Source organism: Conger conger, chromosome 7 (assembly GCF_963514075.1).
Source record: "Conger conger chromosome 7, fConCon1.1, whole genome shotgun sequence".
Lineage (NCBI taxonomy): Eukaryota > Metazoa > Chordata > Actinopteri > Anguilliformes > Congridae > Conger > Conger conger.
In genome coordinates this window covers 5,775,021-5,792,028 of record NC_083766.1, presented here as the reverse complement: position 1 = coordinate 5,792,028, position 17,008 = coordinate 5,775,021, and the positions used below count along the sequence as shown (strand labels likewise).

General features: G+C 41.5%; 2 protein-coding genes across 3 annotated transcripts in view; one reads left to right on the top strand and one right to left on the bottom strand.

The window, feature by feature from the left end:
- Positions 1-255: 255 nt before the first annotated feature.
- Positions 256-4,727, bottom strand: LOC133133980 (tyrosinase-like). The gene is made up of 5 exons (XM_061250312.1): positions 3,909-4,727; positions 3,396-3,612; positions 2,173-2,320; positions 1,119-1,300; positions 256-587 (listed from the first exon to the last, which is right to left on the bottom strand). The coding sequence occupies exons 1-5, from the start codon at positions 4,725-4,727 to the stop codon at positions 349-351; spliced, it is 1,605 nt and encodes a 534-aa protein (XP_061106296.1). The 3' UTR covers positions 256-348.
- Positions 4,728-7,361: 2,634 nt separating this feature from the next.
- grm5a (glutamate receptor, metabotropic 5a) overlaps positions 7,362-17,008 on the top strand; it is a 49,662-nt gene continuing 40,015 nt past the window's right edge. Inside the window, exons 1-3 of one of the 2 annotated variants that reach the window (XM_061250310.1) lie at positions 7,362-7,494; positions 8,823-8,904; positions 10,386-11,278. In XM_061250310.1, coding sequence (XP_061106294.1) covers positions 10,609-11,278 — 670 coding nt within the window. In that variant the 5' untranslated portion in view covers positions 7,362-7,494; positions 8,823-8,904; positions 10,386-10,608. The remainder of the gene's footprint in view (positions 7,495-8,822; positions 8,905-10,385; positions 11,279-17,008) is intronic. The other variant, XM_061250311.1, reaches the window with a different exon arrangement.

Here is a 17,008-nt window from a genome sequence, read left to right as displayed (position 1 = left end):
CGACTAGCAAATCAGTGTGACATTTCAAGCACTTTGGATATCTTAAATGCTTATGTTTATTCAATACATTTTGTACGTACTGTGACCTAGAGGTTGCCTATAAAGTTTGCATAAGGACATACTACAGACGAAATTGTTTGATGAATTGAGAAAGACGTTTATCAGGAGTCTTGATGGTCTTTTTACTATCACTAAGCTTGTACTAGCATACTCAGTCAAAACAGTGTAATTAATTACAGTATATGCAATGGGGATGTTTCCACTGAAATAAAGTATAATCTTCACAATTATTGTTTCATTATATTTTATGTAGTACTCATCGAGGCACAGTTAGGAGAGTGACTCCTTTCAGGGAGAGGTTTGGTCTGACAAAAGGAAGCTCTCCGTCTTTCTGCTGTCAATCAGGAGTTGTCTCTCTGAATCCGCTGATGCTTTTTTCTTTGTCTGTGTGTTGTAGTTAAAGGCCACGGCTGCTGCTGTGAGGCATGCTACCAGGGCCCCAAAGAGTCCAGCGCCCAGGAGCCATAGCCAGATCTCCTGGGCCTGCTCCAGGTAAGGGCCGAGGAAATCCTGTAGAAAGCGCTGGCCTGCAGGGTAGGGAGCCACAGTGTGGAGGTAAAGACAGAAATAGAGAGGGAAAGATGCAGGGGCAGTGGAAGAGAGTGGGGGAAAGAGCGTAGACAAAAGAAGGCCCGGTGAAATTACATTACATTACATTACATTATTGGCATTTGGTGGACGCTCTTATCCAGAGCGATGTACAGTTGATTAGACTAAGCAGGAGACAATCCTCCCCTGGAGCAATGCAGGGTTAAGGGAATAAGTAATATAATTATGAAATTACATTTGTACATTTGTCAAATACTGTAAATGACAGGGAGTTACGTAGACTATTCCTGGCAATGGAGGGCGTGAAAACCTGTGTTATGCAGAGACCATGATTGCCCCCTGGTGTTAGAGAAAATTACTCATTCAGAGAATGTATATTGCTTACCATTACAACAGACAATTGCTCGTCAATGATGAACACATTTCATGTATAAATGTATTTAAACTATTTCAGTAATCAACGGGCTAAAGTCAGTATGCTAAAACATCTGCTGAGCAGATTGACTCACCGGGATCTAACAGATGAGCGTACTCATAGCCCAAGGCTTTGCTGGACAGGAAGTAGTCGCTGTTCCTGTGGAGAGGTATGAAAGGAACCATGAAGTAGCCGGCATTGTGTCCAATGGGGGCATTGGCCTGGGGGTACTGGGACCTGGAGGGCCGGTATGTCCGCAGCCACTGTTCATAAATGCTGAAGAGAGAAAGAGAACAGAGGCTGAGCCTGACACACGCAGAAATCACACTGAACCTCCACTGAGAGTCTCAAGTCTGCCATACCTGGACTGCTGCCTCCAACCTTTAGATCCCTAAGGTTCTCTGTTTCAGAACACCTGTCCCTGCTACACTGAATGGATCATGTGATTGTTTTAGCCAATGAGAGTCATGTATTGTGCATGCTTATCGCCACTGTTAATTCAATAATAATTTATTTTTCTTTTACCAGCTTTAGTTATTTAGCTTCATTCAAACCATCAAAACAGTGAATATTATGAGTGACTTGAGAGTGAATATCAGTTGAATTTAGAAGTCTGGAAATGAATGCTTAATTCAAGCTATCTATTTGCATTATTTGTAAATGTTTACACTGTGATTTATGGTATGGTTTGTCTAAATGGTGTGTCTAAAAAGGGAATAAATAACTGTAGATTGCCTCTGTTGTACCAGAAGGACGTTGGCCTGCAGATGTGCTGATAGGGGAGAATGACATAAAAGGGAATCCTGGCCTCTACCGTCGTCCTCTCAATGGTGGGACACAGCAGTGCTATCTGTCTAAATACAATTTGTGAGAGAAATTCCACTGGCGCATGCCGTATGAGGGCATAATTATATTGGCAGAGGCTGTAATTGAATGCAATTTACTTAGTGGATTTGCTAGGAGGCAAGAACTCCATTCAGCGATGTGTAACAAGGTAGCACAGCACAAGTTGCTGCAGTATACCTAGTGCTAACATGCAGCAAAGGGAGGACCAAAGTCTCTGTGTGTGAGTACAAAATCTCTGCACTGTGCTCGTCTCTGTGCTGCGTTGTTTTTAACGACGGCTGCTTGGTGGCGGGACGTCGTACCTGTCGACGAAGGAGTGGTGGAGGAGGAAGACGGGATCATTGGCGGACCCTTGCACTGAGGACATGGAGCCGTTCATGAAGGCATGCACCGCTGCATGCATCCAACGCTGGGCACCGCCGCCCCGCCCAGTCTGAGGGTTGCCAAAGCCTACAAAGAGATTTAAAAAAAGGTATTCATCGCTTTCAGTTTGCAATGTGTGTTTAAGGTTGGGGGCACATTACATGAATGGCATTTGGCAGACGCTCTTATCCTGAGCGATGTACAGTTGATTAGACTAAGCAGGAGACAATCCACCCCTGGACCGATGCAGGGTTAAGGGCCCAACAGCTGTGTGGATCTTATGGTGGCTTAACCACTACGCTACAGGCCATCCTATGGCCTACACTACACGCAGACAGATCATGCTCAGAACGAGTGATTGTAATAAAAAACACATGGAATGACATCTGATTTAATAAGCCACCTAGAGCATTTATAGCCCTTGTTTTGGCTTCATATTGTTTAAAGCTTTTTAATTAATTTTAAACACTAAATCTATTTTTCATGATGAAACAATGTGTCCTTCACCAATAAAACAGTGAATAACAGTTTTTCCTACTACACAATATAGACAGCCTGTATTTCATAAGTCTACACTGCCACATTTTACTACAAAACACTTCATAATTGATTTGTGCTCAAATAGACATGCTTAAGTTTAATTATGACTTCTGATTACATAACTGCAGGGCCAAAAAGACAATCTTTGTGCCTTGATCATGTACTACTTTAAAAAAATCTATTACAAAAATATGTAATTTTAAGATATGGTCTTCCCAGGAGATGTAATCAAATTGTATGATTAAAAGATTAAATTTAGCAGGTACAAGGTACAAGGGTGAACACTCTGATAATCTATTTTCCATGCTCGTTTCAAAAGGCTTCCACTTCGAGGGGCATTCAATCCCACCTCAAATCAGTTTGGTCTAATCACATTTTAAATGCGACATTACTATTCACTCTACTCACTCTCACACATTTTTGACTCATAAGACATTAAATAAATCGTTAAATTCAACTAAAATTAACATCATATTAGCCAAGCCCAATTTTGTGGGAAAAATATATATTGGAGGTAAGTTTCATTTTTTAACTGTCATCCAAATATCAGCCAGGTACCCATGTGAGTCATCCCTGAAGGAGGAAAATGGGGAAGGAGCCAGATGTCGGGCTGATGGCTGACCTTCCATTGTATTCCGGAAGCTCATGTTGGCACTCTTGTCCATGGGGCCGGTGTCATATTGCGACAGGCTGAGCGTGAACTCCACCTCGGCAGAAGTGGGCAGCCGGCTCACTATGTCGCGGTTCTGATTGCCTGGGTTGCGCAGCAAGGGGCCCTCCCCCGTGCCGTTGCATAGCGCCCCCCTGCTGTTATATTCAGCTGCTTGGGAGCACATCACCTGTTGAAGGTACAGCATATGAGTCACATATGAAGCGAAAAGCATACAACATTGTGTTCTTATTGTAAATGGAAAATTACATATGAGTTCACATTGTACACACAGGCAGTCTCTGTCTCTTCAGGATGCAGGCATGGGTGTGTCACTGACTACTCTCCGCAGAAGACTTCACAAACAGATTTACACAGGCTATAAACCAAGACGCAAAAACAGGTCGGCCAGGCTCCCCCGTGTTGGTTTGTTCCCCGGTTTCCCCCTACTAACTTGGTGTGTTTCGTGAGTATACGTGTATTTACCTTCCATGAAGAGAATACCGATGCGGGACTGATTTGGTTCGGCTTCAGGGGATTCCGACCACCCATTAGCTCGTCAGTGCATACCTCACAGTCTAACGCATCTTTCCAGTCCCAGTATGGAATGGTGAAACTGAAGTCTCCCGTCAGTTTCCGGATTTCATGTTCCCATGACAACAAGTACACACGGTGCCAAGGTAAGAAGGCCGGAGCCCAGTGTGCAAAATCAATATCGGTCCAAACGTTTGATCCTCCAAGCAAGGCATTTCTTGATACGTAGTAGTGCATCCAAACAAAAACATCATAGACACTGGCATCCGCAAACATGGGATTTGTCCCATTGTTCATTCCGTCGTATGTCCCGGTTACTATCACGTAATCTGCGTTTATGGTATGTTTGGCTAGGTTCAAATAAGATATGAACTTCTGTCTTTCAGCGACTGACAGCTGAAATATATTCCTTCTCAACGATTCCCTTTTCTCAGCACAGTTGACGCCAAAATACCCGAAAGTGCAGTCACCACAGTCGAAGCCCATGTAGTTACCGGCACATTGGCACGTGCGATTATAGAACACTGTGGGCCACCTCTCTCTGTCGTCTATCCCGGTGAATGGATACTGCGGACCGTTGGGGAGGTCAGATACGACCACATCTTGGCAGAACCCCCTACCGGAGCGGGCTCCACAGGCGGAACCGTCCTGTCCCCATACTGGACAGCACTCCTTGGTTTGTAGGATCTCGGCTGTGACGCATGCTCGCGGGAACTGAAGGCACGCTGGTCGCAGTAGACAGAGAAAGATTGAAAGTCCCAAAGTCAGCATCGCTGTCCAGGAAGATACAAGATTAGTCTCGTTTTTGCACCGTATAGAATGAAGTGGAGGAAATCCAAAACTCCTCCGTCCATGATCATAAAACCTTTATCACATGCCTCATATATCAGCCTGAAGGTACTAAGCTAGATCTTTAGCATGTGAGTGTTGATTTTCTAATCGTCAAATCATAGAACTAAAGTCATGTGTCTGTATTTTTATAATAAGAACAATTCACCCTTTCACTCCCAGTGAAAATATAAAGGTTTGTGACTTTTAACGTTTCTGATTTTAACGACAGGGCAACTATTATGTGATCTTACATACAAGGAAAACATGTCCAGTTTGATTGCCAAGAACAGTGCCTTCTGCGAACAAACCATGGCCTGTGAACTAAATGATGCGTTTCGCCTGGAGCCCAACGAGACGGGAGAGGTCTTGCATCATATGCTTGTCATTGTGGGAAGGCATGAGACACAGATATCACGGGGTCATTCGCAGAGCGCCTCAAGAACAAAAAAGACAGTGCAGTTCTAAATACTCTCACACCAAATTTGTAGCCCAGCTAATTAGCAAAATATTCAAATATATGCTGGTCAAACTAAACCCAGAGTTCACGCAATTTACTGTTAAACATGATCATTAAACATATTTTGAACATATTTTTCTGGGTTAGTAACTGGGATGTTCTCATTAAAAGTTTTGGTCTCCATGTGTTGGATTTTGAATTCAATGAAGTTGCTCGTTGATTCTGAAGGTAATGCCAGGTGTTTTTAAAACACTTTACTTTAATTTATATATTCGTTATTTCTTATTATTAAATGAAGTGAATTTGGCCTTACTGCAACTGCAATAGCAAAGGTTCACAGGACTCGTTCCTTAACATAGCCTATTTTGTACCAGGTGGTGACGCTGTTTCCTTATGTTCTGAAATTTGCCGCTTTACTGATAACGCAGGTCTTAACTCTTAACTCCCGCCGTGAACTGTGAGAATGGGGTAGTGGATCATGGCAAAAGGACATTTTAGCCTACCGGAACGAAAGTTAAGCATGCTTTATAATTCAATGCATTTCCATTAACAAAAAAAGGAATACTGAAGTGTAAAAAAAAACAATGCGTATATTTCATATTTTTAAACAAAACTGTAGGCTGAGATAAAAAAAAACCCCAACAACGAACAAATAACTAAAGATCGTCATACATGTCATCCAGGCTGTGGAGCTCTGGAAGGGGCATGGGGTCATAATTCATCATGAAACAAAAACTGAAGTTAAAGCTCGTCTGGTTAGTCAGTAACACTCAATGATATTGATTTTTAGACGAAAAGAAAAATCCTGTATGGAAACTGCAATTCCAAATTCTTACTGCAGTCGTTAGCATTATCGAAAATGTTTATGTTAATCTTCTTTGCTGGTCTTTGACATGATTGCCATTTCCTTTATATTGTGTCCTGTTTAATTGTTGTATTAAAATGCAATTGACTGTTTTACAAAACTACACGGTACAACCAGGGGAGTTCTGCCATAATTAATTATGCAAATATGTTTTACACAAATAAAGGCTCCTTATACAAATATATCTCCTGTGTCTCAGGGAGCACATCTCTGAAGCTCGTTTATGACTCTACATTTATGGCCCCTTTCTAGTCAAATCCAGATAAATAGCCAATCAGCAGTCCAATCAAACTTCATCACTTATGGCAAGGCTAATTTGATGCCCCCAAAACAGGACTGGGAAACGGCACCATTAATCTGTGCCACATTGACTTGCTCCTCATGGCATCAGTAGACCTCCAGTGCACCTGCACTTTTAACCGCCTTATTCAACTCGCAATGATGATGATGAAAGCAGTTTAACTATTCATCTCTACAAGAAAGGATTGGCAACATCTTACATGCACAATTCTTCATAAGCACTATCTTGAATGCCAGTGCCAATAACTCTAAATAGGCATGTGGCGTGTGTCACTTGGTATGTCACGGTTTCTGCATCACATCATGTCTATTTGTGATTATTAGCCCAATGAGTTTAACCTATTATATTGTATGATATTTATTTTTTGCACATTCAGTTTGTACAGCAATGGCTGTACTGTGCTTGGTAATTATCTTGATTGGGTTGAATTTCCCTGTGTTTGTACCTGTGTTTTTATTATTACGTGCCCTTAATTTTATTATGCCCTTAACTTCCAAAATGAGATTTAGAATCCAGATAAGATAGGACTGTGATCATTCGCGAGAGAGAGAGACAGATAATCTGTATTTGTATCTCTGTATCTATAATGGGATGCTTGTGTTAAATATAGCATAAATTACACCAGAACGTGATGCTATACTGTGTTCTATTTCTCTCTCCTCATTCTGCACTTCAATTTGCATTTAGCAGAGGGATGGGGCAGGATAAATCCTAACTGCCATTGTTGCCACTGAAATCCTTTAATTCTTGAGCTCAATGGTTCACATTTAAAAGCGCTGCAAAACAGCAATGAGGTCATCAACCCACACGAGTTTATTAACGCCAAAGGGAAAAATGCCTGCAGTGGTGAAATACCAAGGGACCCATAACGAGGAACTCAAAACGCGGCCACCATGAGCGAGGGGGGGAGGGAGACACTTTGCGAGGGCGAGGAAGAGAGTGAGCGAAAGAGATGTTTTTGTTGCCATGGTAAAAAGTGGATTAATCGTGATGTACGGAACAACATGTTAGGTCTTTGCAGAACGAGTTTGATTCACACGTAGGCTACATTTGGATTCATCTGAAAGCACCTAAAATTGTTAAGGTATGTATTGGATGTTAACTTAATATCGTATATTATATTTTGAGCTATAAAGTTACTGTATCTATTTTTTCTCTCCGACAAAACCGCATTAAAGCAATTCATGATATATTCGATTCTTATAGGACTGACTTCTTTCTAAACAAATGTAATGCTTTGGATAATATTACGTTGTAATGTTAATCTTTCTCCAATATAACATTGGGGCTTCACTGGGTGCGCTCGTATAGTAAATGTAACTCCGTATGTATTTTTGCAGTGTTGACCGTTAAACACATCTTGCCTCTTCTAAGTTTTCAGTCGTTGCCCGTCCTAATGTTTATCTTTGTGCAAATGGAAACCCCCATACTTATCTAAATATTATGAAAATGTTTGCGCATTTTTGTTGTGGAGTGCCATCACGTGTACCCGTGTCTGGTTGGCCAAAGACCATGTCGTTGTCCGTTTGCTCTAACTTCATACCGATGCAGTTGGACCCATGGCAGTCCAAAGCAGATAATGGTCATGGAACCTCCGATGGATATTTCGATAATAATCAAAATAAACATATGGTTATTAACGCACTCTTCAAGATATTGAACCAAGGCGACCAGTTTAGCTTAAAATGTAGGCTAATCATCCCTCATCTGATCACCGGCATTCACTGATATTAGGATATTACCTAAAACACTTATTTGTGTTACCCCCTATTAAATGCTTACGGTATGACATGTTTAAATGATATCAATAGGACAGTGAATCACTAACAAAGTATTATTATTATTATTATTATTATTATTATTATTATTATTATTATTATTAGCTTGTATCGTAGTGGTTAAGGTACATGACTGAGACCGGTGTAGCCACAATAAGATCCGCACAGCTGTTGGTTGGGCCCTTAACCCCACATTGCTCGAGGGGGGGTTGTCCCCTGCTTCGTCCAATCAACTGAAAATCGCTTTGGATAAAAGCGTCAGCTAAATAACGTGAAGTAATCTAAAAGCCGTGTGATTTCTTTTGAATTAATTATCACGATGCATTTGCATTCTCCTGCTATTGATTTGGATGGGACTAAAACACCTGTCCTTTAAAACCATCGATGAAGCATTCTTAATCGATGAATGAGGGCAATATCGCACCACTTAATGTTTCGGGTGAAGGTAAAAATTTGTGTCTGGCCCTTTCTGATCCTCTTACCGCCATTGAGAAAATATATTTATCCGAAGGTGCACAGCTGCACAATACCAATCCTTGTTTGACCGAAGCGTTGTGCTCAGGTATGCTATTGCAGCGTGGTGCGTGACACCACGAGTTCTTACTCTGGTGACCAGTTTTCATATCTTTCTCAGTTACCCGGAGCAATAAACGAGTTGCTAAGCAATCTCTCGTTTTGGGCAAACTACGACTGGAGGCTTGTGTTACCTTGATAAGGTAAGACGCGTTCTGCCTAGATAAGATACATTTGCCAGTCCAAGTAGTTAGATTACACTGCTGCTAATATTTACGCGTTTCGTTGTTACTTTCGCAGTCCCATGCACGCAAAGTCTTAAAAACATTGTCGTCCTTGCTGTCAGTTACTTAGTTGTTAGCTGTAGCTGAAGACGTAGTAACAGGAGGGTGTCTATTGTATATTTTGTTAAACGCGTGAAAGTTTTTGCAACTACTCGAGCTGATGCTCAAGCGTAAAAAAAGGCTTGAGGCTTTTCAGCACCATGAACAGCTCTCGTGGGTCATGGCAACTCCTTCCGCAGACATTCTTTGTCTCATTCACACATCTTTCGATGCGCATTCATTTTGTTACAGTGAAGAGCCATCAGTGAATCCAACCCAGACAAATGTAATGTTTTAAGCAGTATAAATAAAAAGTGGCTTTTCGAATAAATCTGTAATGGGCTGCCGAAACGAAAATGGGTCGCTAGCCCTACGGCAAAAGGATGCCTATAGCTAGAGCCAACATGAAATATATATTTGTGACATTAATGTGCGATTTTTACAGGAGCAAACTGATTTCATTGTATTGTTTTCACACGAGTAGACTGTCTTTGTGTCCCGACGGGGGGATTCACGACACCGTGACGATGCTTTATTTGGATAAATCAGGCTACACATTCCGAATTCCATTAGACTGACATTTGATATTGTGAAAACATTCCAGTAGTAACCTATTGTGGTACACAATGCTGAATATTTTCTACTTTTTGATGGGTAATTAACAATAAACTATTTGCTTGGTCAGTATCGTTGCAAATTAAGGATACAGTACTATCATTATAAGTTGTATCATTAAAGAGCTAATTATTCGAGTCGTTGCTCCCACAAGGAAGCTCTATGCAGTGAACTCAATCGTCTCGGGTGTCGCAGCCCTAAAACTCTTCAATACGATTTCAAGCTTGGTAATATTTTAGACATTAGCCATGACAATAATTGTTGAAAGCTTGAAGATATTGTATTGTGACTGACAAAGAGCAAGGCAGCACTTTGTGATGCCGTGACAGGCGGGCTATTTCTATTCCAAACGGAACTCATTCGGTTGATGGATGGGGCGTCGGTGCCATGATTTATTGCATGCAATATTCTTGCTTCCTGTATAATTTATCCTAATGTCTGTCTAGAACAGTTGGACACAGTGCCATTTTCCTATTTAAACAATTTTCTTTAGAATGGTCAGAGAGTTGTTAAAATGAACTATTATTATTGTGGTTGATTTTGGAAGTTGACTCTGTAGCCATAAGTAATTGTACATAACAATGTGCAACCTGCCCAGAAATCTCATTATTTATTTATTTATTTATGTGTTTATTAATTTTTTTTGAGAACCCATCCATAACTGTTATTTTTCATCAGAAGTGATTAATAAGCACAACATGATGGACATCTCTAATATCCCTTTCCCTCTCTTGCTTTGAATCCAGGGATTGCAGAATCCCTTCCGACGAGACACTGCCTCCGGGGAAGCGTATTCTCACCGGGCTCCATGTGGAAATGCAAGACAAATGATAGCGTTACAGCACCCTGTGTGGAGTAGCCCGAGATATTTCCCCGGATACCATGTCCCCGAGACTATCCCTGCAGTGATGGCGTGTTTCTGAATGGAACAGAGCGCTGGTGGCACTTTGTGGTTCGCCGAATAAAAAAATGAGCCTCTTGCTGTTGGCCCTCATTTTGCTGGACGCCAGGATGGCAAACTTCAGCCCGCTGGTGGCGGGCGCCCAGTCCAACGAGAGGCGGGTGCTGGCCCACGTCCCCGGGGACATCATCATCGGGGCCCTGTTCTCGGTGCACCACCAGCCCCCGGCCGACAAGGTGCACGAGCGGAAGTGCGGGGCGGTGCGGGAGCAGTACGGCATCCAGCGCGTGGAGGCCATGCTGCACACGCTGGACCGCATCAACGCCGACCCCGACATCCTGCCCAACATCACGCTGGGCTGCGAGATCCGCGACTCCTGCTGGCACTCCGCCGTGGCCCTGGAGCAGAGCATCGAGTTCATCCGCGACTCGCTGATCCCCTCCGACGAGGCGGAGGGCCCGGCGCGCTGCTCCGCCGACGGGCCCGTGAGGGGCAAGAAGCCCATCGTGGGCCTGATCGGGCCCGGCTCCAGCTCCGTGGCCATCCAGGTGCAGAACCTGCTGCAGCTCTTCAACATCCCCCAGATCGCCTACTCCGCCACCAGCATGGACCTCAGCGACAAGTCGCTGTTCAAGTACTTCATGAGGGTGGTGCCCTCCGACGCCCAGCAGGCCCGGGCCATGGTGGACATCGTCAAGCGGTACAACTGGACCTACGTGTCAGCCATTCACACTGAGGGTAAGTCAAGCCTCAAGCTTTGGGTCAGCATGAAGAGTTCTGTCGCCACTGTTGTTTTGTGCGATAGGGGTTGAGTCTCTGAAAAAGCACTCTAATTTCAGAAAATCATTCTTGAATGGTCTATTTTGTCATTTTGGGTCCACACAGTAGCGTGGGGTTGAAAACGACTCAAATGTTCCCATCTTCCTGCCTGTGTTGGGTGGGTGGGAAAAACAATAACACAGTTGACTTTAACAGTCGGGAACAGATTCGTCATCGTACGTTTAGAATTCTCGTCCTTCTGTTCATGAGTCATTGATAATAGGTGACATTATCAATGTGAGGAGAGCTTTTGTGCTGTGTGCCTGAAGCAGACTCAGGCTGAGGTATGCAAGACCCACTACGCCGTATCATGCAAGGACCAGCTATTTGCCCCCCCCCCCCCCGAAGGGCAATTCCACAGTAATTTCAACCTGAGTATGAAAAAATAAAACGTACTTACTTCCCAATTACACTTAATAGGTACCAAGCAGTCGATTGTGATCATTTCGAAATCTGATGAAATGTAGGCTAACCACAGGAAAATGCTTAAAAAATGGATTCATTAGTCTCATTACCATTGAAATCAATGCTATTTGGCGGCCATCTTGAAAGCATTTCAAACCATTTCTGATGGTTTTTCTCAATGTCAAAAGTGAAATTCAGAAGCATTTCAGATGATAACAAATGTGTTATGATAAAATTTGATTGGGAAGTGGATTGTCAGACAATGTGTATTTCAGACGTGTCACATCCATAACGCTGGTATCTCCTCAGAAAAATCCAGACGAGGATATTAATATTTTCAAAATTGCTTTTTTTTGATTGATTTTTTATGTTTAACCAAGCCTCCTACCGACTTTTAAATTCACAGAGTTTTTAGAACGTGTATAGTCTCCCCAAAATACCTGTCTCTTTGTGTCACATCCAAAATGCAAGTTATTTGTCAATATAATAATAATAATAATTATTATTTATTTATTTTACCCTGCCCCTCAGCCAACTGGGTGCTATGATAATATGCATTAGCATTTTTTATCATGTAAGAAGAGTCATTTTCGAGGGATTTTGTTCGTCATTTTGTGTCCAAACATCACATCCATAACGCTGGAATTGCCCATATATTCACTGCTTTCATTATGCACAATATTCCACTGGCTTCAATCTGAAAGATGGACTGTTAGAACATAGAGAAAAAAAAACACAATATAGTTGATTATAAATACGTACTGTATAACTTATTGAGCCGAACTGAAAAACACATTTTATTCTTGGGATAATTATTCACATTATCTCACTTTGTTTAGTTTGGCAGGCCTTTTCTCTCAGTAGTACTCTGAGAATGGCAGAGACACCTGTCAAGATCATTATATTAATTTCCAGAATGTTCCGTATTAAAACTCACTGGGGCTGCTTCAAGGGCACACATTGGGATATTAATGCTTGGACCTCTGCCCAGATGGCGTGTTAATTACAGACTTACTTTAATTACTGCAACAGGTTTAAAATATAGGTCTTTTCCCACTGAATCCAAGGGCAAAGAATGACACTGATGGTAAAAGCTTGGCGCCTAAGGTTCAGATGATTACTCCATGTTCCATTTTGAGTCATTCCACAGTGAATAAAGAGGCTCTACGTCTTTATAATTTCATAATTACCGCACCCTCCATGTGCTTGCAGATTATTTCAGAATAAGAAATTGTTACACGTTGTGACAATAAGACATAATGACATGAGAAAATTCCAATTTAGTGTGTACAGAACCTTCTTGCTTTAGCTTACTTGGATGGGCACTGCTTCCCAGCAATAGGGAAAAGGCAATAAAACCATTGAGCAGAGAGAATCAGGGATCCCCTGCTTCTAGATGCTTTTGCTCTCCATGGCTTACTCACATTCAGGAAAAGAGAAAAAGGACCCCTCCCAATCCCTTTATCTCTCAATCACACACGCAGGTTTGATCATTTACGCCAATGCAACTGGGAGTTTGGTTGTGAGTGGCATGTAATTGGCCATAGCGTCACCATGGGAGGGTGGGATTTACTTGGGCAGGATGACCATGTCGCATCTGTCACCAGTAGACCTGGGACAAATACGTAATCATTTTGTATTCAAATGCTTTTATAAGCTTTACTGAGCTTGGTTGGTGCGTTGGAACCTACTCTTGGCTAGTTCAGTTTGACCAGGCAAGATAAATTGAGCACAGAAAAGTATTTTAATCCAAATCTATTATGTACCCGGGTCTGATCAGTGGAGTCTCCAGTACCCAGTCTGCGTACCTGTGTAACTGTACAAACTGTGGAAACAGTCTGTGTATCAGTGTCTCAGAATGTCAACCAACACAAAACGAAATGCCTTAATTGTATTGGTTATGGATGAGCATTAATACTGCGTTTATTTAAAGTGATTGGTGGCTATAACCATGCAGGGCTTCAGCTCAAGTTTATTTCTGATGACCTAGTTCCTTTTCCAATGCGAGTTGGTAGTGATTGATTTGGCGCTCGCTGAGGACTCGCTGGATATGACAAAAAGAAAACAGTTCACCATCACAGAACCTTTCAGTTCTAAAAGAAATAGCACTACGGGTCAAAATAACTGGATGTTTTATGGCAAATAATTGTATATAAGGTCTTGTTTTGCACAAACTGAATATAAACTACAGTGCTGTAGCATGTTGTCTAAGATCTGTGCTGATACACCTTGATGGAGCGCAGGGTGATGTTAGCATTTGGGCCAATCAATGTAATTTCCTGTCTTTTGAGACTTTCAAAAAATGCACATTTCACTTAAAACATTGCTTTTTGTGATTAATGTCCTTAGTATTTACACTGGAAGGTTAAATGAATTACTCGATGGGCCATTGTTAATATGCATTAAAAATAAAATCCTTGGCTGAGAACTGACATTTAAGAATCTATTCGGTCCACTAGCTAACTAAACTAGTCTAAAAAAAAAAAATCCCATTCCCATTTTTATTTCGGATGCCATCCACTAGCACGCATAACAATGCATGATTTAAAAGTATAGTTAGCATCATTGTTTTCCATTTCAACAATAATTCTGCTGGCTGAAATGCTTTTTTTCTGTCAAATCCCAAGGAGACGCCAGTTGCCTGCCATCAACACGGTATTTGCATATGCTCTTGCTAGCAAGATTAAACATGACATAAGAGAACATGCAATGAGAAATATCCCATACCAGCCAGTCAGCTAGCTAGTGAGGTAGATCAAAACTAGCCTACCTTTAAAAGCCTAACTATAGGCTAGCTAGTTAGCTAACTAGCTGGAATTAACACTGTCACTGCAATTTTTACGTGTAGCTAGAGCTAGCTGGCTAGTCTACTGAACGAACTTTTTTGGTGTCCATGACAAGTCTAATAAACTAGCATAGCTGGCGATTTACCTGTACGTTTTCTGTTTATATACACCGGCCTAGCTGGTCTCCTTTTGGTCACTCTCACTTTACGAAATTAACATTGTGCTTGCCACTTTGGACAGTCAGTGAGACTGGCTCTACTGTCCATGTGCTGTAATGTCATCTAGCTAGGTACTACCTGCATGCGATAACGTTGCTGAGCATAATGGTCAGTTCATGTAGAACTTTAAATCTGTTTCATTGATGTTAGCATTGTGTCTCACCATGTGAAGTCTATGGACAATTAATCGTTGAAATTCAGAATTTTTAGGTCTAATTCAAATTTAATAATGTGTACAGTCGTGAAATTAGATGACCCACAGAATGATTATGGATTTAAATTTATGGAGTTATTTTTGCACAAAAAAATCTTAATGTTTTATGCTAATTTTTTCAGGGTATCCATAAAAGAGATATAAGTAGCAATACTTAAATCAGTAGTTTGCGAGCCCGTTGCCATTGCAGTAGACCTGTGAAATGGGATTTAGATCGGTTTTAAACCGGATGAGAAATTGAGGTTCAACATTAGCTATTTTGAATGGAAGTGCCAACCAACGCTACCGCACTCACTATAATTTCATGGGCGAAATGGTGTCCACAATTAGGCTACCCTCATTTGTTCTTTTCTGCAAATCCTGTGGGGGCGCCTGGGTCTGATTACCAGCAACCTCCCCTTAACAGGTGTTCACAGTCTGCTTGCTAAAATTGTCTTCCTCCAAATTGTCCCTGAAATTAAAACCAGAGGTTGGAGAAACATGATTGGCTGGTGGATTCCGAATGCCAATTTCCAAATTGCATAAAAATGAATCACTGCAACAGAAACCACATTCTAATGTAAGGATGGAATTACACTAGGAAAAGGTTTCATTTCTATGTTCTTGCCCTTGAACATAGAAATACAACATTCATGCAGAACATTACGGACTACACAGTAATGTTTTCAGTTTGAAAGCTTACAGAGTTTATATGAGTCCACTATGGCCAAAATGAACTAATATAAACTCTGTTGGAATTTATTTAACACTTGACATTTTACTGTGTATTGTTCTTCAGGAATCGATGGTCTGAATCCATGGGAATTGTCTTGCATGGGACATTCTCTTTGAAGGGAAGGAGTATGTAACTGCCTTTCAGATTCCATTGCTACAAAATAAAATAATCTCTCTTGTCTTGTACTAACGTTATGCCATTCCAATGCCAGAGTAATCCTGAAATAAAGCAGGGCATTTGGCTAGGTTTTGTAGGGTAGCCCCAGAGTCACATCCACACGTGAACTTGTGTTGCAGTCAAAGAGCAAACTCACCTAGAACAAGTAAATGCTACAGAGAATCGTGTAAAGATCAGATATAAACAACCAGTACATTGCTTTCTGCCGCAGCTGCGCAAAGATTGACCTTGATAGAATTCTTCAAGGATTTGGCAATCTGTCTTCCATCTCAGCTGCAGTCATGAACATGGATCCCATGGCAACAGACATTGTAATGCAATAACACAGAGTGGTATGCTGCTGAATATGAGTTTTCCGATATATCCTCTTAGAAAACAGTAAATGAAAAACAGAAATTATCATTTTTACACATGGCACTGATTGACACACTTGTATTATCCCTCTCTCTCTCTCTCTCTCTCTCTCTCTCTCTCTCTAATACAAAAATGAACATTCTGAAAACCTCTCAGAAAATGGAAACCCTGTGCTCATTTGGCGCTGAAATTATCATAGCGTAATGGGAAGGTTGCAGTGTTGCTGTTGCTTGAAATGTTTGGAGACCTGTGTCATTATAATGACATACTGTATTTAACTGTAAGGAAGAATATGCTTGCTGCTTTCAGCAACAGTTAATTTGATGCGTAGCAATGTGTATATTGTGTATAAATGTTGATTGTAGCTTGAGTCAACTTGCATAAAATTATAATCCCTTAAAATTAATATCCCTTTCAAGCAACAACCCGGGAATGTCCCATGCTTGCTGTTGGTGTGAAAGAGTCAGACCAGGATATCCATATCGTTTGTCTACTTCCTGGTTTATTCTGAGTGTCGTGTCCGTCTTTGCTTTCTGTAGTCTGTTCTTTCGTTCAGTCATCTCACCTGTGTCACACCTGTTAGTCATTTTGTTTCATTACCTGTCTATTTAAACCCGCCTGTTTCCCCTGTTAGTTTGCCAGGTTGTACTGTGTGTTAGCCATTCTTTCCAGCTTTCTTCTGTCAGTCTGTTCTGTGTCCTGACCTGTTTTGTGTACACCAACCTCTGTTTCTTGGATTATTTTTCTGTTCTGATTTGATTTCCTGTTACCAGACTTTGA

Coding starts and splice junctions, on each gene's coding strand:
- LOC133133980 (XM_061250312.1), bottom strand. CDS start 4,727: ATGCTGACTTTGGGACTTTCAATCTTTCTCTGTCTACTGCGACCAGCG. Junction 3,613..3,908: donor CGGTATTCTCTTCATGGAAG/GTAAATACACGT, acceptor TACCTTCAACAG/GTGATGTGCTCCCAAGCAGC. Junction 2,321..3,395: donor CTTCCGGAATACAATGGAAG/GTCAGCCATCAG, acceptor ATCTCTTTGTAG/GCTTTGGCAACCCTCAGACT.